The sequence below is a fragment of the Chenopodium album genome, chromosome 21 (genome assembly GCF_948465745.1).
Source record: "Chenopodium album chromosome 21, dcCheAlbu1.1, whole genome shotgun sequence".
NCBI classification, from domain to species: Eukaryota; Viridiplantae; Streptophyta; class Magnoliopsida; order Caryophyllales; family Amaranthaceae; genus Chenopodium; species Chenopodium album.
In genome coordinates, this window is record NC_137854.1 from 40,869,886 (window position 1) to 40,890,408 (window position 20,523).

The 20,523-nt window shown below is 37.3% G+C and overlaps 1 protein-coding gene and 1 long non-coding RNA gene across 2 annotated transcripts; one reads left to right on the top strand and one right to left on the bottom strand.

Annotated features, from left to right (window-relative positions):
* Positions 1-4,923: 4,923 nt before the first annotated feature.
* On the bottom strand, positions 4,924-6,243 carry LOC145602745 (uncharacterized). The gene is made up of 2 exons (XR_014104606.1): positions 5,469-6,243; positions 4,924-5,156 (listed from the first exon to the last, which is right to left on the bottom strand). It is a non-coding gene; the product is annotated as an uncharacterized LOC145602745 (long non-coding RNA).
* A 5,320-nt stretch (positions 6,244-11,563) lies between these two features.
* On the top strand, positions 11,564-12,439 carry LOC145600850 (uncharacterized). The gene has a single exon (XM_081656707.1). The coding sequence runs from the start codon at positions 11,564-11,566 to the stop codon at positions 12,437-12,439; it is 876 nt and encodes a 291-aa protein (XP_081512833.1).
* Positions 12,440-20,523: the final 8,084 nt, after the last annotated feature.

A 20,523-nucleotide genomic window follows, 5' to 3' on the forward strand; every position in this document is an offset into this window, starting at 1 on the left:
TCTTCCAACTAAACGCTCCTCCATTGAGACATAATATGTATCCTGATTGTGACTTGAAGTCGTCTCTGTCTGTCTGGAAACTTGCGTCGGTATATTACTCAACAACCAATTCATCTTTACCACCATAGACCAGGAATTTATCCTTGTTCCTTTTCAGGTACTTCAGAATATTCTTGGCCGCAGTCTAATGCGCCTCTCCTGGGTCTGATTGGTATCGGCTCGTAGCACTCAAGGCATACGATACATCCGGCCTAGTACATATCATGGCATACATGTTCGATCCAATAAGCGAAGCATACGGAATTCGACTCATCCTTTCTCGCTCATCAGGTGTCTCTGGACACTGCTTCTTGCTTAAGGTTATGCCATGTGACATGGGTAGGTGCCCTCTCTTGGCTCCTTCCATTTGGAATCGAGCCAGTACCTTATCGATGTAAGTACTCTGACTCATTCCAGTCATCCTTTTTGATCTATCCCTATAGATCTTGATGCCTAATATGTACTGAGCCTCTCCCAAGTCTTTCATTGAAAAACCTTTCCCTAGCCAAGCCTTTACAGACTCTAGCAGTGGAACGCTATTTCCAATGAGCAAAATGTCATCGACATGTAAGACTAGGAAGGCGATGTCACTCCCACTGACCTTCTTGTAGACACAAGACTCATCCGGATTCTTGATAAAACCAAACTTACTGATGGCTTCATCAAATCGCAGATTCCAACTTCTGCTTGCTTGCTTTAATCCATAAATGGACTTCTTAAGCTTGCATACCTTCTTAGGATTATTCTGGTCCACAAAACCTTCAGGCTGTGTCATATACACAGTTTCTTCCAAAATCCCATTGAGGAAGGCGGTTTTGACGTCCATCTGCCATATTTCATAATTGTAATATGCAGCAATCGCTAGAAGAATCCGAATGGACTTAAGCATAGCAACTGGAGAAAAGGTTTCATCATAATCAACACCGTGAATTTGCCTGTAACCTTTTGCTACCAGCCTTGCTTTGTAAATAAATACATTTCCATCGTTGTCGGTTTTCATCTTGAAAATCCATTTACATCCGATAGGTGTGTAACCTGCGGGTAAATCAACCAAGTCCCATACTTGATTTTCAAACATGGAGTCCATTTCGGATTTCATGGCCTCTTGCCATTTTGCAGATTCGGGGCTCGTCACAGCTTGCTTGTAGGTTGCCGGCTCATCTCCATCCACAACTAGGATGTCCTGATCTTCGGTTAATACAACACCGAGATATCTGTCAGGTTGAGATCTTGGCCGAGTCGACCTACGTAGGGTAATGGACTAAGCATTTGCATTGTCGGTTTGACTTTGCATATTTTGAGTTTGACCAACGTCAACAGCTGCTTGGTAAGCACTTTGATTGTCAACTTGTCCTTGTTGCTCGTCCTCTCGAACTTCGTCGAGTTCGATTTTCCTCCCACTTGTCATTTTGGAGAGATGCTCCTTCTCCAAAAAGACACCATCACGAGCAACAAACACTTTGTTCTCGGATTTGTTGTAGAAGTAATACCCTTTGGTTTCTTTTGGATAACCCACAAAGTAAACCTTATCAGATTTTGGATGAAGTTTGTCAGAAATGAGTTTCTTGACATATGCTTCGCATCCCCAAATCTTGAGAAAAGACAACCTTGGCGGTTTATTAGTCCTTAATTCATATGGAGTCTTTTCCACTGCTTTTGACGGAGCACGATTCAGTGTGAGTGCCGCAGTTAAAAGTGCATGTCCCTAGAAAGAGATTGGAAGTTCACTAAGACCCATAGTCGATCGGACCATGTCTAACAGGGTTCGATTCCTCCTTTCAGATACTCCATTCCACTGAGGAGTTCCCGGAGGTGTCAACTCTGAAAGTATTCCATGTTCTTTCAGATGGTCATCAAACTCTTGGCTCAAATATTCGCCACCTCGATCCGATCGAAGTGCTTTGATTTTCTTCCCGAGTTGGTTTTCAACTTCTTTCTGAAATTCTTTGAATTTATCAAACGATTCAGATTTGTGCGACATTAGATAGACATAACCATATCTACTAAAGTCGTCCGTGAAGGTTATGAAATACCGATAACCACTTCTTGCGGGTGTACTCATTGGTCCACATACATCGGTGTGTATAAGTCCCAACAAGTCACCGACCCTTTCTCCTAACTTGGAGAATAGTTGCTTTATCATCTTGCCTAATAAACATCCTTCGCAATTCTCAAAGGATTCTAAATCAAATGAGTCAAGAATACCTTCTCGTAGAAGTTTCTTGATGCGTTTGATGTTAATGTGGCCAAGGCGACAATGCCACAAGTAAGTTTGACTAGACTGTGTAGTCTCAGCTTTCTTTGTATTGGTATCAAACATTTGTCTAAAAAAACACATGAAAGTGTCATTCCATAAATATGTTCAAGACATCAAAACAAAAGGTCTCGATTTGATGAAAATGACATCCAACGTCGGAAATACATCAAAAGTATGGTAGATAAAACTAAATAAGTTCTACTTCTTTAGACAAAACATGAGATTACAAGTTTCTCTTGGATAGATCACTTCCATCCTACTTGTGAACTCGATTCCTCTTGAAAAAGCACCGCTCACTTGGTTCCTGAAAAAGGAGTGAGTCGTGAGTCAATTTTCCGGTATCTAATACCTTTTAAAATTGCTTATATTCAAGTGTATAAGATGATACCTGAGGTTGAGGTTACTTTTCCTTTCGCCTCATCATCCAGATACATGCCGCATTCTCTTTTGTAGTGTCCTGGATTACCACAATAGAAGCAGCGCATCTTCCTCTTGTCTTTGAACTCCTTCTTCCTTGGTCTAAGGGCAAAGTTAGCCTTCTTGCAAGAATAGGTCTTTTGGAGCTCTTGGATGACTTCCCTTAGGGACAGTGTATCCCTATTGGCGGTGAGACGCATCTTAAGTCCCACATACCCTGAGTGAAGAGAGCTAAGAAGCATGTGAGCCGCTTGCTCGTCTTCCACTGGTTTGCCAATTAGCTCCAGATGGTTGAATAACCTTGTCATGTTAATTACATGAGCCTGAAGTGGCATTCCGGGTCTAAGTCTCGCATTGTAAACTTTTCCCCATACCTCTTGTCTTTCTTTCGAGAGACAACCTTCTTGCGGTGGCTTGATCCTCATTTTGGAGAGTGACCTTGTCACATTCTCCACATGACCATCATAATTGCCCCTAGCACTCTTGGTGACCATCATATTGACTACATCCTCAAGAGCTTTGAGCATCATGTCCGGAAAATAGCCGGAGAAAACCCCTCTCCATTGATCCGGGATGGAGTTTGCCATGAGTTTGGAAACTCTCTTGCAATCTATACTCCATTCTTCATGAGCTTCATCACTCATGATCCCTTTCGAGTAGAAACTCGGGATCGGAGTGTCCAAGATATGCTCTATGTAGCAATTTCTGAGTGTCTTTCGGACTTCATCTTCCTATTCCTTGAAATTCACCAAATTGAGCAAAAATGGTAACTTCTCGAGAAGTTCCGGGTACATAAGGTCGTTGTCATTAGTTGAAGACATGATTCTACAATTGAAAGAATTTTAATGAAAAACCATTCATAAAAATATTTAAATAAGATTGAATTTTATTCATGCAAATTTTCAATACTTATTTAACGTCTTATTTACACGTAAAAATTGTCCCTATTTTGTGAAAATAAGGCGATTCCAAGATCCGAAGAAACAAAGAGTGGTTAAGCATGCTTTGGCTTGTCTTAAACACTCAATCTTCTAGGGTAAGCATAGCCTTGCTAATGGCTCTAAGCCACTCTTGGTTAGACAATCGTCGCATCTAATGCATCTTTGACGATGTATCTCTTTTGCCACAGTATGTGAGGACTCCTCACTCGTACCGATGAGTTAAACCAAAACCAACGTGCACACCCGGTGTGCCTTATGCCCCTTAGAGAAGTGATGACACCTCGCTTTGGCGTAGCCTACCATCACCATCGTCCGGTTAGTAAGTGTTGTTTTGGAAAGGCAAGTTTGACTCAATATTATTAGGGACCTAGGATTTCTATGTTGGTTGATTTAAGTGAACTTAACTAATCATCGCAACATCAAGAAAACCTAAACATGCATCTAACGAATAATTCACACATACATATATATAAGCATAATATATAAAGCGAAATTATAGATGCAAATTGGCAACTAGCATGACCCCTTGAAATCTTCATACCTTCAAAAGGTCTTTATTTGCAATTCAAGGCTTTGTCTTCCAAGATACGCCGTCTTCAAGACTTAACCAAACTATGCAAAAACTAATGTCTACAACTAGGAATAATCTAAATATTAAAGTACAAAAATACTTAACGGTGCGTAGACCGTATTTAGATTTACAAAAATACATAACGGCACGTAGTCCGTATTTTCTATCCTAGTCGGGTCCCACTAGTTGCCATTTCATAAAACCTATGAGAGAGAGAATATATATATTCCATTCATCCATTCACTATTCACTAATACAAAAAATGGCAAAGAAACCATTTAAAATAGGCCTAAGAGACCAAAACTGGTATGGTTTCTATCTCAGTGGTCTCTTAGCATAAGAAACCATATTTTTGGTATGGTTTCTTAAATATTACTTAGAAACCAAACTTGAAAGAAGCATGGCGTCTTAGGTCTTTCTTTAAGTAGTTTATACAGAAGGATGAGAAACTTGTTTTGTCAGAAGTGTGGTTTCTTAGATATAATATAAGAGACTAGAGTTGTTACAACTATGGTCTCTTAGACTTTTTTTTTAAAAAAAAAAAATTAATAATAATAATAATTATTATTCATTATTATTATTATTATTATTATTATTATTATTATTATTATTATTATTATTATTTCCTGCAAAATATGAGATCACAATCAAATAAAACTCATTTAAACGTAAAAACGAAATTATGGAGAATAAGTAAACATTTTGACTTCTTCTTTTTAATTACTTTCAATGTTGGGGTATTAATTTAATTACAGACTAAGTAATGATACAATATACAAACCCCTCAAAACAACCTTAATTATCAACTAGTCTGCAAAATTAATACTTCGGTACAGATCTAGTAATTGTTATTTTTTTAAACATCGACGAACAAAAATGGCCGACTAGCCTTGTTACTCAAGCTTTGCCACCACAACCACCATCTGTGTATCTGAAATTCAATACAAAAGCTCAATTAATACGAGATCTACAAAATTAATTCAAAAAATAGTCAAAATAAGCATATCAAGTAAAAAAAAAAAACGCACCAATGGATTCAAATTAGTCAAAGTATCAATTAATACTAACTAAGACCATTGAATCGAGATATTGTATATACCCATAAACCGTGTTCTTCGGAAAACACCAAAAAATTACTACAATCAAACTGAATTACAAAATATGAACCCTAAAATTTTATAAAGAAATCCACAAACAACGTTTGTATTTTAGATGAAATTAGAAAACAATAAGAGAGAGATACCAGCGCTGTCAAATCCCATGCTCAAATAGACTCAACTATGCTTCCACCATCGACATCCTCCAAAGCCTTTACCGTCTTACACTCTTACACGACTCAGAATCTCTATCCTTGTCGCCAAAACCTCTAAGAAATTCAATGATTAGCAAGTAATTTACACACCCCAAAAAAATCACAATCTAATTCTAATATTTCTGAAATTGAACACAAAACACAAAAAATCAACAATAATCCAGTTGAAGAAATCTCGAAACGCAACAAAATGAAAAAAAACCAGAAAATTCTAAATTTACAATAGAAAAAAATGATAATAACATCGGATAAAAAAAAAACCAAATAATCATCGAAAAAATGAAGTTCGTTTTGTGAAAAAACACCATTACCGCGCTCAAAATAGCCAAATAAGTCCCAATTTGAACCAAATTTGCACGAATTCAAGGAGAGAGAAAGAAGTCGATGAGAGAGAAACCACAAATTTATCAAATTAATTGAGGGTTTTGATAGATCAGCTTATTGAGAACAATATTCTTGTATATTTATGGAGAAAAAATCAAGATTGTTGTTGATTTGAAGTGTTAGGGTTCTTCTTGAGTGAGGATGAACTGAATGAAAAAAAGAAGAAAGAGATAATCCAGAATGATGAAGAGGAGTCAAAAGGTTTTATAAAAAAAAAAAGTTTATGTCGTGATAATGGGTATCAAAAAAAAAAAAAGTGGGTAGTATTATATTTACCGTATTTATGTTTGCTAAGAAACCAATTTTTACTTGTTATGGTATCTTTGACCCATTGTTTAAATTTAACTTATCTTGTTTTATCAAAGACACTTCACCTATTTAATGAATGGTTTCTTATTTTATCCTAAGAAACCATATTTCATAAATTAATGGTTTCTTTATTTAAGAAACCAGTTTACTGCTATAAATGGTGTCTTATGAGTGGTTACTTAGCCCTTTTTGTGGTAGTGATTTGTGAATGGCCCATGCAATTTACAAAATTAAAACAAGTAAAATGCATTTAAACAACGCGCGCACTAGTAACTAATCTAGGTGGTTAATCCGATTAACATGCCTAATTAAAACTAGTCAAAGTTGTTTAACCGATTATATAATTTGCGTCATTAATAATTGAAGCTCCCACTAAATTCCGCATTTCCTTAATTAATCTAATTAATTAAGCCGGTAGCACCCAAACTTGTCAAAATGAAATTTTGCCAATGCCGCTCAAAACCGAGGCCTAGCCTCCCAAAATTTGCCGCTCAAAACCGAGGCCTAGCCTCCCAAAATTTTAATTAAAATAAATAAAACGGCAAAATAATTAACATTAAGCCTACTACGACTAGTCACCTCACCGCACCAAGCATACGCACACGCCAAAACCACGAACACACGGCCCACGACGCACGGCCGCGAGCTGCTGCCACGGCACAGCCGCGCGTGGCTGCTGCAGCCCGCGTGCTGCTGCCGCGCGTGTGCTGTTGCTGTGCGTGGCTGCTGCCGCGCGTGTGGCTGCTAGCGAGGCGGCGCAACCACCTTGGCAGCCACATACGGGCTGTTGTGCAGCCCGGCTCGCCATGGTGGTGCATTGCCTCGTTTTGCGTGCCACAACCTTGGTATTTGATCCCTTTTTCGCGAGACAAAAATAATTAATTCTAAATTAATTTTAGAACTAATTTAGTGAGCAAAATAAAATTTTAAACAAGTCTAACTTAATAAAATTTTCAAAGTGCAATAACCAAAATAATTCCAAGAACCATCTTTAATTAAATTGGTTTAGCTTGGTGCAAAATAAAATTGAGGCAATTTCTCACTTTCAATTCAATCAATTTAAATTAAACTTGAGAATTTGACAAAGTAAAGGGAAGTTGGAAAAATATGAACTTTAATGTTCAAATAAAAATTCCAACATCTAAATTTTGTGATTCCTTGAAAATTATATCTTCCAACATGAAGATAACCAAATTTCTATCACAAAAATCGAAACTTTATGTTTCCAATCAACTCAAAATGATTAAAAACAACAAAGTTCAACTCAAAATAACATGGAATTTAGTGGTTTTTAAAGTTTCAATCACTTATCACAAATAAAGATTGAATCTTTAACACTTAGGAAGCCTCAAAAATAAAATTTTCACACTAAAAAGCAATTAGTTTGCAATTATGTGAAAATAAATCAACCTTTAAGCATCAAATACTACCAAGTAAGTGTGCTTTAAGGGGACATAAAAATGCAGAAAATAATGCAAATAATCAACCATATAATCAACAATTTATGCCATTAATTTCAAGGTTAGAAAAGACTTAAAATTTTTCGTCAAAAACGAAAAACCCCTCGAAAAAGGCATTTCTGGTCAGAATTTGGCTAAAATCACAGGTCCTTTGGGGTAAAATCCTTTCCAAAACACGTTTTCCACCAAAAATTCACTAGTCTTGGGCGAAAATCTGGGTTCTGGGCCAAACTCGACATTAAAAACCGTTGAGAATTTCCCTTAAATAAATAAAACCGAGCTACTAATCTAATTAGCAATATAAACCAGAAAAATAAGCCAAAATAAACCTTGAAAAAACATGATTATAAAAATAAACGAGCGGGGCTTCGATACCGCTGTTGGGGTTTGGTGAGTCTGACTCACCGCGGAAACAACCCCACCCGAGGAACCACTCGCAATAATTAAAATCATAAAGCATAAATAAATAATCACAAAGAAAAGATAACGAATCTTACCCTCGAAAGCGAGCTTCGCCCAAAACCCGAGGCTCTTACTTGAAAGCTACGAGCACGTCAAGCGCCGCGCCTCCGACGGTATCCATCCACAAAAGGGCGAACACAACTTTAAGGTCTACTACCTTGGGGTTAGCAAGGTCCGACAAAAACCCGAGTGTTATGTGAGTTTAAGAGTTTTCCCAAAAATTATGGAATGCTCTTTTTAACTCCCACTCAAGCACTTTACTCCAAATCCCAAGGTTGGTATTTATAGAGGAAAGTATGAGTGGGAATTTCTATCCCATCAATGTGGGATCATGAAATTCCTCAAATTAATTTAAAGCTAAATTAAATTAAAATTACAAACTAATAATAAATCTACAAGTGGCATTACCATGTGAGATGGGTTGGTGAGGACCACATGGAGAGTAGGGGACCATACTTGCTCCGCACTCAATACTCTCCTTGTGCCACATGTCCTCACTCACTTACTCCCATTTTCCATACTCCCCCTTAACCCACGGCCCTATGGCCCGAGCCAAGCCACGAGCCAGGCCCGAGCCCAGCCCGTACCTAGCCCGCACCCAGCTGCTGCTGTGGCGCAGTGCGGCTACTGCTGTGCCTAGCCGCGGCTGGCCGTGGCTGCTAGCACGGTGCGCTAGCTCGCACCAGCCAGCCATGGCTCGGCTTGGTGCTTGCTAGCCACCTTTGCTAGGACATTTTGCCCCTAGCATTCGGATGCTCGGGGCACTCCAATGCTAGGGGTATTTTTGGGAATATGGTCGATTTATTATTATTTTGCGCGTCTCGTCTTTTATTATTTTGACTCGACTTCCGACGATCGGTTTCGACGCTCTAAGCTCGAATTACCGACGTCTAAATATTTAACACTCGGGCGACGAATTAATTTCTTCCGAATTAATTCGTCGAGTTGGTTCGCATATATTTGCTTGGGTGTGACCCGAAGGGTTCAGTCAAGATTAAGCTGTAATGTTAATTATATTAATATTACTGATCGGAAACGGCCTCCACCCAGGCATTCCGATCACTTGACCTTACTGAATATATTAGCTTTTTAATAATTCTGAACCCGCTATCAGAATAATACACTTGTTCGAAGGACACCATTCCTTTCATATTGAGCAGGAAAAAGAGTTGAGGAAAAATCTTGAGAAGGAAGTAGAGATAAAGAATTTGTTTTGGAAACAGCGCGCAAAGAGTAAGTGGGATCGTATGGGGGATAGGACAACGTCTTTCTTCTTCAGAGCGGTTAAGGGAAGGAAAATAAGGAATGAAGTTCGAGCGATACAACTAAATGAAAATGACTGGAGTTGGGATCCTGTGGTTATTAAGCAAGAATTTGTCAAGTTTTTTAGAGAAATCTATTGTGCGGATACTGGGCAAGACCTCGACTCAAATGCAGGGGATCTAGAGCACGAGTTTAATCAAGATGGGGAATGGTTCCAAGACATGCTGCGACTTTCTGAATCACACATTTCTCTCCTGAATGCAGATTTCACAATGGAAGAAGTACGAAGAGCGGTGTTTGACATGAAGCCGTTAAAAGCACCGGGACCTGATGGATGCCCCCCAGTTGTTTTCCAGAGATGTTGGGACACAATGGGCAGTGACATCTTTGTAGCCGTGTTGAGTTTTTTTAACGGGGGATACATTTTGAAGGAATGGAATAAGACCTTTATTTGTCTGATCCCGAAGGAGGAAAATGCAAATAGAGTAGAACTGTTCAGGCCTATCGGGCTCTGTAACACAATCTACAAGGTGATCTCCAAGTGCTTGGTGAACAGATTAAAGCCGATTTTGGGAAGTATAATTGGTGAGTTCCAGAATGTGTTTATTCCAAGAGGCTGATGACGGACAGTGCAATGTTGGGACATGAGCTGATTCAGTATGTAAAGAGGAGGAAGGAAAAAGATGGAGTATATGCAGGGGTCATGAAAGTGGATCTTAACAAAGCTTATGACAGAATAAAGTGGGACTTCATTAATAGGATTCTCAGGCAAATGGCCTTCCCGGAAAGGTGGATACAATGGATAAATCAATGTATATCCACCGTCAGATATTCAGTTTTGGTTAATGGAGAGCAGACGGAATGGTTTTCACCAAGGGCAGGTCTTCGGCAAGGAGACCCCTTGTCTCCATACCTATTTATCCTATGTATGGAAGTCCTATCCAGAAGATTGGCATGGCTCCAGGAGCAAGGGAAGATTACGGGGCTTAGAGCGGCAAGGAGGAGCCCGGAAATTACACATTTATTTTTTGTTGATGATGCTCTGCTGTTTTTCAGGCCAAGCCTAGACGTATGTAAGGAACTACGACGAGCACTGGATGATTTTTGCAGGGTCTCAGGAGAAGTAGTGAGTTCAAGGAAGTCTTTTGTTATGTTCAGCCCAAATACCCCCTCAACTTTTGTAAGGATTCTTATAAAGACTTTGGGCACGACAAGCAAAACAGAGTTTGGAAAGTACTTAGGCTGCCCGATGGAGGTGGATGGGAGGAGCCTGTCCCAATTTAGTTGGATAGTGGAAAAGGTCTCTGAAAATATGTTGTCTTGGAAATTCAGCGCCTTGTCTCAGGCAAGGAGATTGATCTTAATCAACTTTATCCTTGTGGCCATGGCTTCGCATATTCTTGCTCTCTACTTGCTGCCGAAGAATATCTTGAGAAAATTAAGCTCTGTGTGCTTAAGGTTCTTTTGGGCAGGGGCGAAAGACAGGAGACCTATTTATTGGGTTAGGAGAGAAATCCTAGAAAGGCATAAGGCAGAAGGGGGCCTGGGACTACGGAATGTCCGGACTTTGAATCAGGCATTAGTTGCAAAGTAGGCATGGAGGATCCATAATCAAAGGGACCTGTTAGTAAGCAGAATTTTGATTGGGAAATATGGACATTCGCCAGTTGAGAAAGCGGTCATGGGTAAAGAACCGCAGAGATGCACATGGATGTTTCGAGGAATGATCAAGGCAACAAGTCAAATGAAGGGTGCTTTTTGGTACAGAGTAGGAGATGGTAATAGTGTGAGGATTGAAAATGACAGGTGGACAGCTTTAGGGCCGGTCAGGGTGAATCCCAGCGTTCGTGCAGAGGATAGAAGTAGATATAGAGTGGTAAAGGATCTACTCAATGACAGAGGGGAGTGGAAAATCAGGGAAATCTGAAACTTGTTTAATTTCAATGATGCAAAGAAAGTCCTTAATTAATGTAGACCCGAGAGCTGGGAAAAGGGATGAAATTTTATGGGGTGAGACGGAAAACGGGGAGTACACGGTAAAATCGGGATAAAATTGGTTGATGGGGGGGGGGGTTCAAGTGAAGAAAACAGGTGCAGATTCTGGAAAGAATATTGGAAATTTCCTGGCTAATGTTCGGCTGGAAAATTATGAATGGTGCTTGTAGCAGTAAGGCCGAACTCATTAGGCGGGGACTGAACGTGAGCCCGTTATGCGTCTTCTGTAATGAGGAGCTGGAAACTATAGGGCACCTTTTTAGAGATTGTCAGATTACCAGAAGAATTTGGTCGAGTGGGCAATTGGGGATTAGAATTCAAAAGGAATGTCAGGATATCAGGATTTGGTTGCGTAATTTCATGTGGTATGCTGTGAAGATAAAGTCGAAAAATCCTACCCTTGCAGGTTCATTTTTAGTTGTGGTCTGGAGCCTTTGGAATCATAGGAATGAAATCATTTTCAGAGGGGGTTCCTGCTCTCCTAATCAGATAATGAGATTATGTAGCATGAATGTTGCTAAAGTGTGTAGGGATCAGGAGAAGAAGAAGGAGGGGGATCATGTACAGCTTAACAAGGGTTTTGGGCTTAAGGAGTTAAACTACTGGCAAAGAGGGACGCATGATTCCAGACTAGTAGTCATAATGATAGTGGATGGAGAGTGGAAGAAAACTGTTGGTAAACAGGACGAAGCAGCAGTTGGATGGGTAATGGAGAAGGATGGATGGGTTTTAAGTACAGGGAGTAAGCGAGTGTTGGGTTCATCTGCACTACACTGTGAGCTATTAGCAATGAGGGAAGGGATTATTGAAGCCAATGCAAGATTTAACCAGATCGAGGTCAGGACTGATAGCAAATTAGCGGTTAAGGTAATCGGGAACCCGAAGACAAGCCCAAAGGATTTGAAGACACTAGTGGAAGATATCCTTTCGTTGACGGAAAAATTTTCTTATTTTTGTTGTTGCTATGTTTTGCGTAGTGGTGTCTCGAAAGCCCATGACCTAGTCGTTAGGGCTAGAAGGGGGACTTAAGGGACCTTGTTACTGTTTGTTTACCAGCTGTCAAAAAAAAAATTATAAGTAAATAAAATAAAACACGAAAATAAACTAAAAACTATTAAAAACTACTAAAATACTCAAATTAAAAGACAAAAGACGGGAATAAGCAAATAATAGAAATAAAGGATAAAAGGGGTTAAATTATTGGAAAATAAGCCGAAAACAACTTGATAAACACCCTAAAAATGACATAAAAGTCACTTATCAATATAATGTGTATTCAAATTTTGATTATTAACATCTATCATTAGATACACGCATTTAGCACTTTTTGCTACACAATGCCATCGGGAAATTTTATAGGCAAAATAGGTTTAATAATCCCAAAATAGGCAAATTTTAAAAATATATACTCAATTATTTTCGTTTATTCTTGGATAGTCAAAACTTTCATTTTTGTTTGTTTTTTAAATTATGGCCAAATCAGTCATAAACATGTTGTTACATGTCAATTAAAATGTGTCAACAAGTGTTTAGTAAAAAATAATCAAAAATAAAACAACAAACTTGAAAAAAAAGATAAAGTACCCACAGCCCAACGAAGTGAACGAACCAACTCTCTCCTTCACTTCTAAGCTACCACCCCTCATACAATATACTTTGAATTTTTTTGTAAAATTATGGGCCGATAACTATTTGAAAGTGACAAATAACAAAATTAAAGCATATGGGGTTATAATGGGGTTGTTTGAGTAGACTTCTTTTTATTATGAGATGTCTTGCTACAAAAGAGACTAATAGACTTATTATTTTTTTTTTTGAAAGAAACTAATAGACTTATTATAATTAATTAGACTTTGGCCAAAGAATACATTAAAAAAAAAGGGTGCAATTAACAAATAAACATTTATTAATAAAAATAATTTACAATACAAAACTACTTATTGGCCCGGGCGATGTCACCCTTCCATAGTCGTAGCCACCCCCAGTTGCACCCACCCTACCGCCCCCTTTCCCCCAACCGTAGCCACTCCTTTTAATTCCCCCGCCTTTGCCACCCCTGTTCTCCCCCAAACCCAATCATTTATTATAGGTATCGATTGATGCATGCCTACATCAATAAGTGTGTTGTGAGTATGCTTGGCAATCATAGGAGGTCGGATTTGACATTATCACGAAAAGAACGATAAAGTAGGGAGTCGCTAATAAGTTTTTAAGGAACTGATAAACCGTTCATGGGTTCTAAGAAAGGGACAAAGGTAACAACGAATATTAATCCATGAAAGCTACACCCCATACATAATCCATGAGATTACTAACTTCATAGTCCTTAACCATAATTAAATACTCGAAAATAATAGTATGAAATTGAGTCAAGAAGTCATAGTATCATATTGCCTTATGTCACTTTTCTTGTGTTATTCCGCCACATCATATTTGAACATGCCACATAATTGAACTTTAGTAATGTTAGTTTTCATGCAAAAACTCTTCAATTGCTAACATCCATATATTAATGTTTAGTTTAATTGAAAAACTCTTCATATGTATAACCACCCTATTTAAATTTCCCTTGGAATGTAACTTCTATTAATTGCACAATAATATAGTTTGTAAGAACTTAATAATTACTCTTTTTCTGTGCATTTATCCATAAAATAGTGATTATAGATTAATATTTAGTATATAATGACATCAAAATTATAAAGATAGATTTGATTTATCATTTATCCTTACATTTTAATGGAAAAAATTATTCTTATAGTCAAACCAACTTATAAAAAAAAAGTAATTAACCAACTTAAACTCTTAGACCATCATCACTCATGGTATAAAAATTTATACCACCTCTCTATCTCAACTACTTTCTTCAAAAATCACCCCATCCATGGTATAAAAAAAGTTTACCAACACACTTTCTCTCTCCTATATGTATGAATTATACACTTAATTAAATTATAATTATATTTTGTTTTATAATAACTAATTACTATTTATAAAGTTGATTAAATAAAAATAAGCAATTTAGATAGAATTAAAAAAAGTGAATTTCAAAAATATATAAAACTATATTAATATGGGTGTCTATGTGTATGTCTTGAAAAATTATAAACAATGGTAATTTTTTTTTATTATTTTTGACTTAATTTTTTCTTAAAATGCAATTGAAAAAAAATAAATAAATTAAAAGATGTATGACAACCAGTCCACATGGCGTGACCTGGTTGGTTCATGTTTCATGTGGAACGAAGCAAAAGTTTACCATGGGATGGTATATATCATTTGATGGTATAGTTTTATGCCACCAAGGTAGTAAAAATTTGCAACTTTTGGATGAATATTTACACCGTGGTATAAAATTATACCACGAGTGTTGATGCTCTTTGTTAGGGGTATCCATTATTCGAACTCCAGTCCGAAATCCAATCCAATCCAACCCAGTCCAAATAAGATATTCGGATTGGACTTTTTTTATTTGGATTGGATTTGGACTCAAAAATTTTGAAATTCGGATTTTTTGATTGGATTTGGACTCGAATTTTTTAAGTCCAAAAAGTCCAATACAGTCCGAATTTATATATATATATATATATATATATATATATATATATATATATTAAAGAAATAATATTAATAATATGACCTCAACCCATATAACATTAATAAGCCCAAATCCACCAAATCCCCTTATTACTATTTAAAGTTTGTTTTGTTTATTGGAGTTATGATTCTTATGAAAATCTTAGGAAAATTTATTTTTATTATTGATTCGGATTGGATCGGAATGGATTCGGACTATGATACTTTAATTTGGATTGGATTGGATTGGTTTGGATTTTGAAAACTTTGGATTTGGACTATAAAATGAGACTCCAAATATATTTCGGATTGGATTGGACAAGGCTTCAGTCCAATCCAAAGTCCGAACGGACACCCCTACTCTTAGTGACAAACAATGCCAAAATAAAGTTTGATTAAACAAATTTATAACGATGCGGGCATTGCCCGGCCAATAACTAGTTTTGTATTATAAATTAGGAAAAATGGAAATTAAAAATCCAACCTTTGCTTGATCTTCTCTTAAAAACCAACCTATATACTCCACCTTCACCAAAAGATCCATTTGACCTTTAACTTGTGAAACAACTTAAAAAGTTTTTTTTTTTTAAAAAAAAAATTTCTCAATTTCCTTTCTCACTCCTCCTTTTTCTCTCTCCTCGCTCTCTCCTCAAAAATGGAAACAACCCAACAATCCACCAATGACACCGCCAGCACAAAACCAACACCAGTCAACCACCCCAAACAACTCGCACCAACACCACCACCCGTAACCCAATCACCACCACTAAAATCCGAAACCCGACTCGATTGAACCTTCTATCTGCTTTAATTTTGGGGCTGCAATGGTTGATCGAATGGACATTGTTGCGTGAGGTTGGGGCTTGTTGAAGTTTGAATGGTGGTAGCGCTTGGTGGGCTCCGATTGCGGTGGTGAAAATGATACGGCGACAACCAAAATTGGTGGTCGGTTTGGGGTAGGTGCGTGTATTTGGGGAATTGTTGTGAGTGATAAGGGCTGATTGGTGGTGATTGGCGGCGATTGGTGGTCGTAGTTTGGGGCAGCAGGTTGGTGGTCGATTGTTGGCTAATATCGGGTTGAAATTGGTGGTTAGCTGCTGCAATTGCGCCAATTGCTTTTGTTGTTGGCGAGTTGATGTTGTTGGTGAAGGTGGCGATTTGTTGTTGGTGAAGTGTGTGGCCGTGCGGTTGTGTTGCTGGTTCATGTGGTGGCGAGCAAGATGGATGTGGATTGGTGATTGGTGGGAACGTTGCAGCGTGAGGTTGGAGTTGGAGGGTGGTGCGGTTGTGATTGTGGTTGTTGTGGGGTTGCTGAAATGGAGATTGGAAATTGAGTGTAGGGGTGGCTGGCCGATGAGAGGAGTGGTAAGGGAAAGAGGGTGGTTGCTGGGTTCCGGTGGCCGATGGGATAGGTGGTCAGGGAAAGAGGGTGGGGCTGGGTTTTCTGATTTTTTTTTTCTTTTAATTATTTTTTTTTTAATAACCTATTAATAGCTAACACGTGACCTATAACCTAGCTAAAAAGACAGGTTATCAACAGGTGATGGATCTTTAGATGAAGGTGGGGTATTAAGGTTGGATTTTTGTGAGATTAACTAAAGGTTGGATTTTTAATTTTCATTTTTCCAATAAGTAATTTTTATTAATAAATATTTGCTAATTGCACCCTTTTTTTCTTTTTTTTTTGGAAAAATACACTTTAATAATCCCAACTATTGTCGATTTACCTACAACAATCCCAACTAAAGTTTATTTTTTAACAATCCTAACTATGCACCCAGTTTTCCTCCAGCAGTCCCAAAAACCGGTTACTTGCTGAAAGGGTAAATTTTTTTTTTTTGTTTTTTAAATGCCACATGTAATCACATGATTGGCTTAATTTTAAAAAAAAATTTAAAAAAACAAAAGAAAAAAAAAAGAGAAATCGAATCAGCTTTAAAAAACAAAAGAAAAAAGTAAAATCAACCCAGCCAGGCAGCCACCCCCTCCTCCCTTCACCCACCGTGAAACCCTAAGACAACCCTCAAAACCACCAGCCACCGGCCGGCTACCTCCCTAACCCCTCTAAAATGGCCGGCCGGCCCTCCCAACCCCCCAAGAACACACATTCGAACCATCTCATCCCCCTAAACCATTCTCCTCCCTTCGCTCCCCTATCGCCGAAAAAAAAAAACAAAAAAAAAATAATCAATGTTGCTCCTCCTCCCTTCCTACATCCTCGAAAGTCGAAACTGCCTAGGGGGGCAAATTCGGGGGTTGGGGAAGGGTGGACGGTCGTTTTTTATGGTGGGAAGGTTGTTTTCAAGGGTCGGTTTCAATGGTTTGGGAGTGGAAGTTTTTAGAGGTCGAATTCGATGGTTTGGGGGTGGGAATGGGTCGGCGATGGTGATTTTTGTGGTTGGGAAGGGCCGACCGGCCATTTTCAAGGGTCGGGGGAGATGGCCGGCCGTTTCCCGACGGGCTGGGAATGCCCCTAGTGTTTCATGGTGGCGTAAGGGAGGGGTGGTGGCTGTGAGGATTTTTTGTTTTTTTTTTTATTTTTTTTAATTTTTTAATTTAGACCAATCACGTGCTGACACGTGTATTGGTTACCTGTTACAGCAAGTCGTTGACTCTTGACCGGATGGGTCTGTTGGAGGAAAATCGGCAATTATTGGGATTGTTGTAGGTAAATCGGCAATTATTGGGATTGTTGTAGGTAAATCGGAAAGAGTTGGGATTATTAAAGTTTATTTTTCCTTTTTTTTTTAATGTATTTCAGCCAGATCAATTGGCCAACGTCTAATTAATTATAAGAAGTCTATTAATTTCTTTTATAGCAAGACATCTCGTAATAAAAAGAAGTCTACTCAAACAACCCCATTATAACCCCATAAGCTTTAATTTTGTTATTTGTCACTTTCAAATAGTTAACAGCCCATAATTTTAAAACAAAATTAAAAGTTTATTGTATGAGGGGTGGTAGCTTAGAAGTGAAGGGGAGAGGTGGTTCGTTCACTTCGTTGGGCTGTGGGTACTTTATCTTTTCTTTTTTTTCAATTATGTTGTTTTATTTTTGTTTTTTTTTTTCCTAACACTTGTTGACACGTGTTAATTGACCTGTAACAAAATATTTATGACTGATTTGCCATAATTTAAAAAACAAATAAAAATGAAAGTTTGGATTATCCAAGAATGAACGAAAATTATTGAGAATATATAGTTAAAACTTGCCTATCTTGGGGTTATTAAACCTATTTTGCCTATAAAATTTCCCAATGACAATGTGTAGCATAGAGTGCTAGATGCGTATAGTATATCTAATGATAAATCTTAATGATCAAAATTTGAATACACATTAGCATACGTCACTAATGAAATATCGTGGTTACCACAAAATTTGAATACACATACATTAGTATATTACTATTAAAAAAATTATCTTTATGTCATACTTGTATATATATAATTTCTATTAAGGAGACATCTAATTTCTTTGATTAAAAAAAGAAGTCAATAGAAATATTATTCCCTCTGTACTCTACTATATGTTACAATTCAATTTTTGCATAATTAGTGTATGAACTTTGACCATTTTTTTAATCAGGGTATAATAATCAACATGTCTTTTTATGTACTTATGTCATCTAAACATATATGTTCCAAATGTAAATTTATTTCTAATTGTACTTTAAGTTATTAAAAGATAAGTAATGATACTAAGGGCTTGTTCACATTTACTGAACTGAGCTAGACTAAACTGAACTGAACTGAACTGAACTGATTGGAGCTGAACTGAATTGAACTGTTCTGAACTGAAATTAAGCTGAAGTGAACCGAACTGAAATTAAGCTGAAGTGAACAGGCCCTAATGGTGAAAGTTGTGCATTTGAGCATGATTTTATTAAGAATGCATTAAAATTCTTGGTCAATGATATTATTTTAAAGAAAGATTTTAAAAAAAAAAAAAAAAAAAAGGTTTTTTTAAAATAATTTGCACCGGCCAATAACATTATTAATTTATTCAATAGTAAATAATCGTTGCATTAGTGAAGAAATAATTCCTTAGCTTATAGGTTGTTGCCTATAAATAAGAAAGAAGCAGAAAGAGGTAGTCTCATCAAAAGTTAAGCGCAACATACAAAAGTAGAGTTCCTCTAATCAATCAAAAAGAAGGTAATGTACACTTAACTTATGTTCTTCACGAATCTCGATTGTATCTATATATTGATTTTTTTTTTTTTTTTTTGACAAGAGTATTTATATATTGATACATTATACTTATTAATTCGTACCATAAATATATATATATGAGCATGTACATTATTATTATTTATAACGTAGCACATACATGTTTTAATTTTGTATTTCTCATTTATTTACAGATTAACGTTTAAAAAAAAAATGGGAAAATCATCACCGGAAATCAGTCAGAAGAACAAAGGGATTCTAGCTCAGTTAGACGAGGAGTTAAGTACAACCGATTTTAAAGTCTCGGGAAATATGTTGAGCGCAGGTCATCAACAGCTTACCACAATAATCGGTATTGTGAATAATGGTAAGGAAGAGGTGACGTACCAGGACCATAAAAATTGGTCTGGTAAAGTTTTTGGCTCTTACCCTCCAAAAATTCCAGCGAGCCGTTCTCGTAAGTTTGTGCACCAAGGTATCAATGCACCAAAGGGTTCGAAGGGGGCTGTCATCTATGTTGGCCCTAGTAATGAAGGTAGTAGCGACGTCAATTGTGCATATATCTTGGCCTGGTCTACCATTGGAACCAAAAATCAGGTAAACGAACCTTGCTACATATATTATTCCAATTACATTAACTAAAGAGTAGTAAATAAATGTAAAAAGTCAGTCATATTTCAAATGATTACTGTAAAATTTTTAAAATAGTTAATTATATAAACCCACTGCATCATTTCAGATCTACGTGGAAACTGGCCCTAAAGGTAGCTATATTTCCGATGGTGGTAAAGTAAGCGATTCTACTTGGGACACCATACAAGATAGCCTCGACGCCTCTGGTTCGACTAGTTCTTTCAATGATGATGACAATACTGGAGCTGAGGCGAGTGCTCAAATTAAAGAAGTTGGTAATAGTTCTAACGTATCTGCGACGTTCGATATCAGTCCCCCGATAAACTAGTCCGTATGATCTATCTACCATACTAAGGGAATTGGATATGATATTCATTCTCATACTACCCTTTCCTTAGTACAGTAAGCTATACATACATACATGTCCTGATTTCCGATTCTATGCTTCGTTTGTGTGTGCGTGTGCTTTTCTTTATTGCAAATTGTAACTCAATAATTCGTACACTAATATATGTATTTATGTGTGCGCTCGCATTGCTTTTTCTTCTTCTATTCAAATCTCTTCTTTTATTTGTACCCTCATTGTTCTGTCTTTGTTTTTCATCTTTCTACTTTTTGTTTTGTGGTATTATTATATGGTTCACGCCATAAAAATTATGTTTCCTCCGTTTAATTTTCATTTTTGTTATTTTGGACTTCTAGACAATTTTTGGTTTAGAGAGAGACAAAGAGAA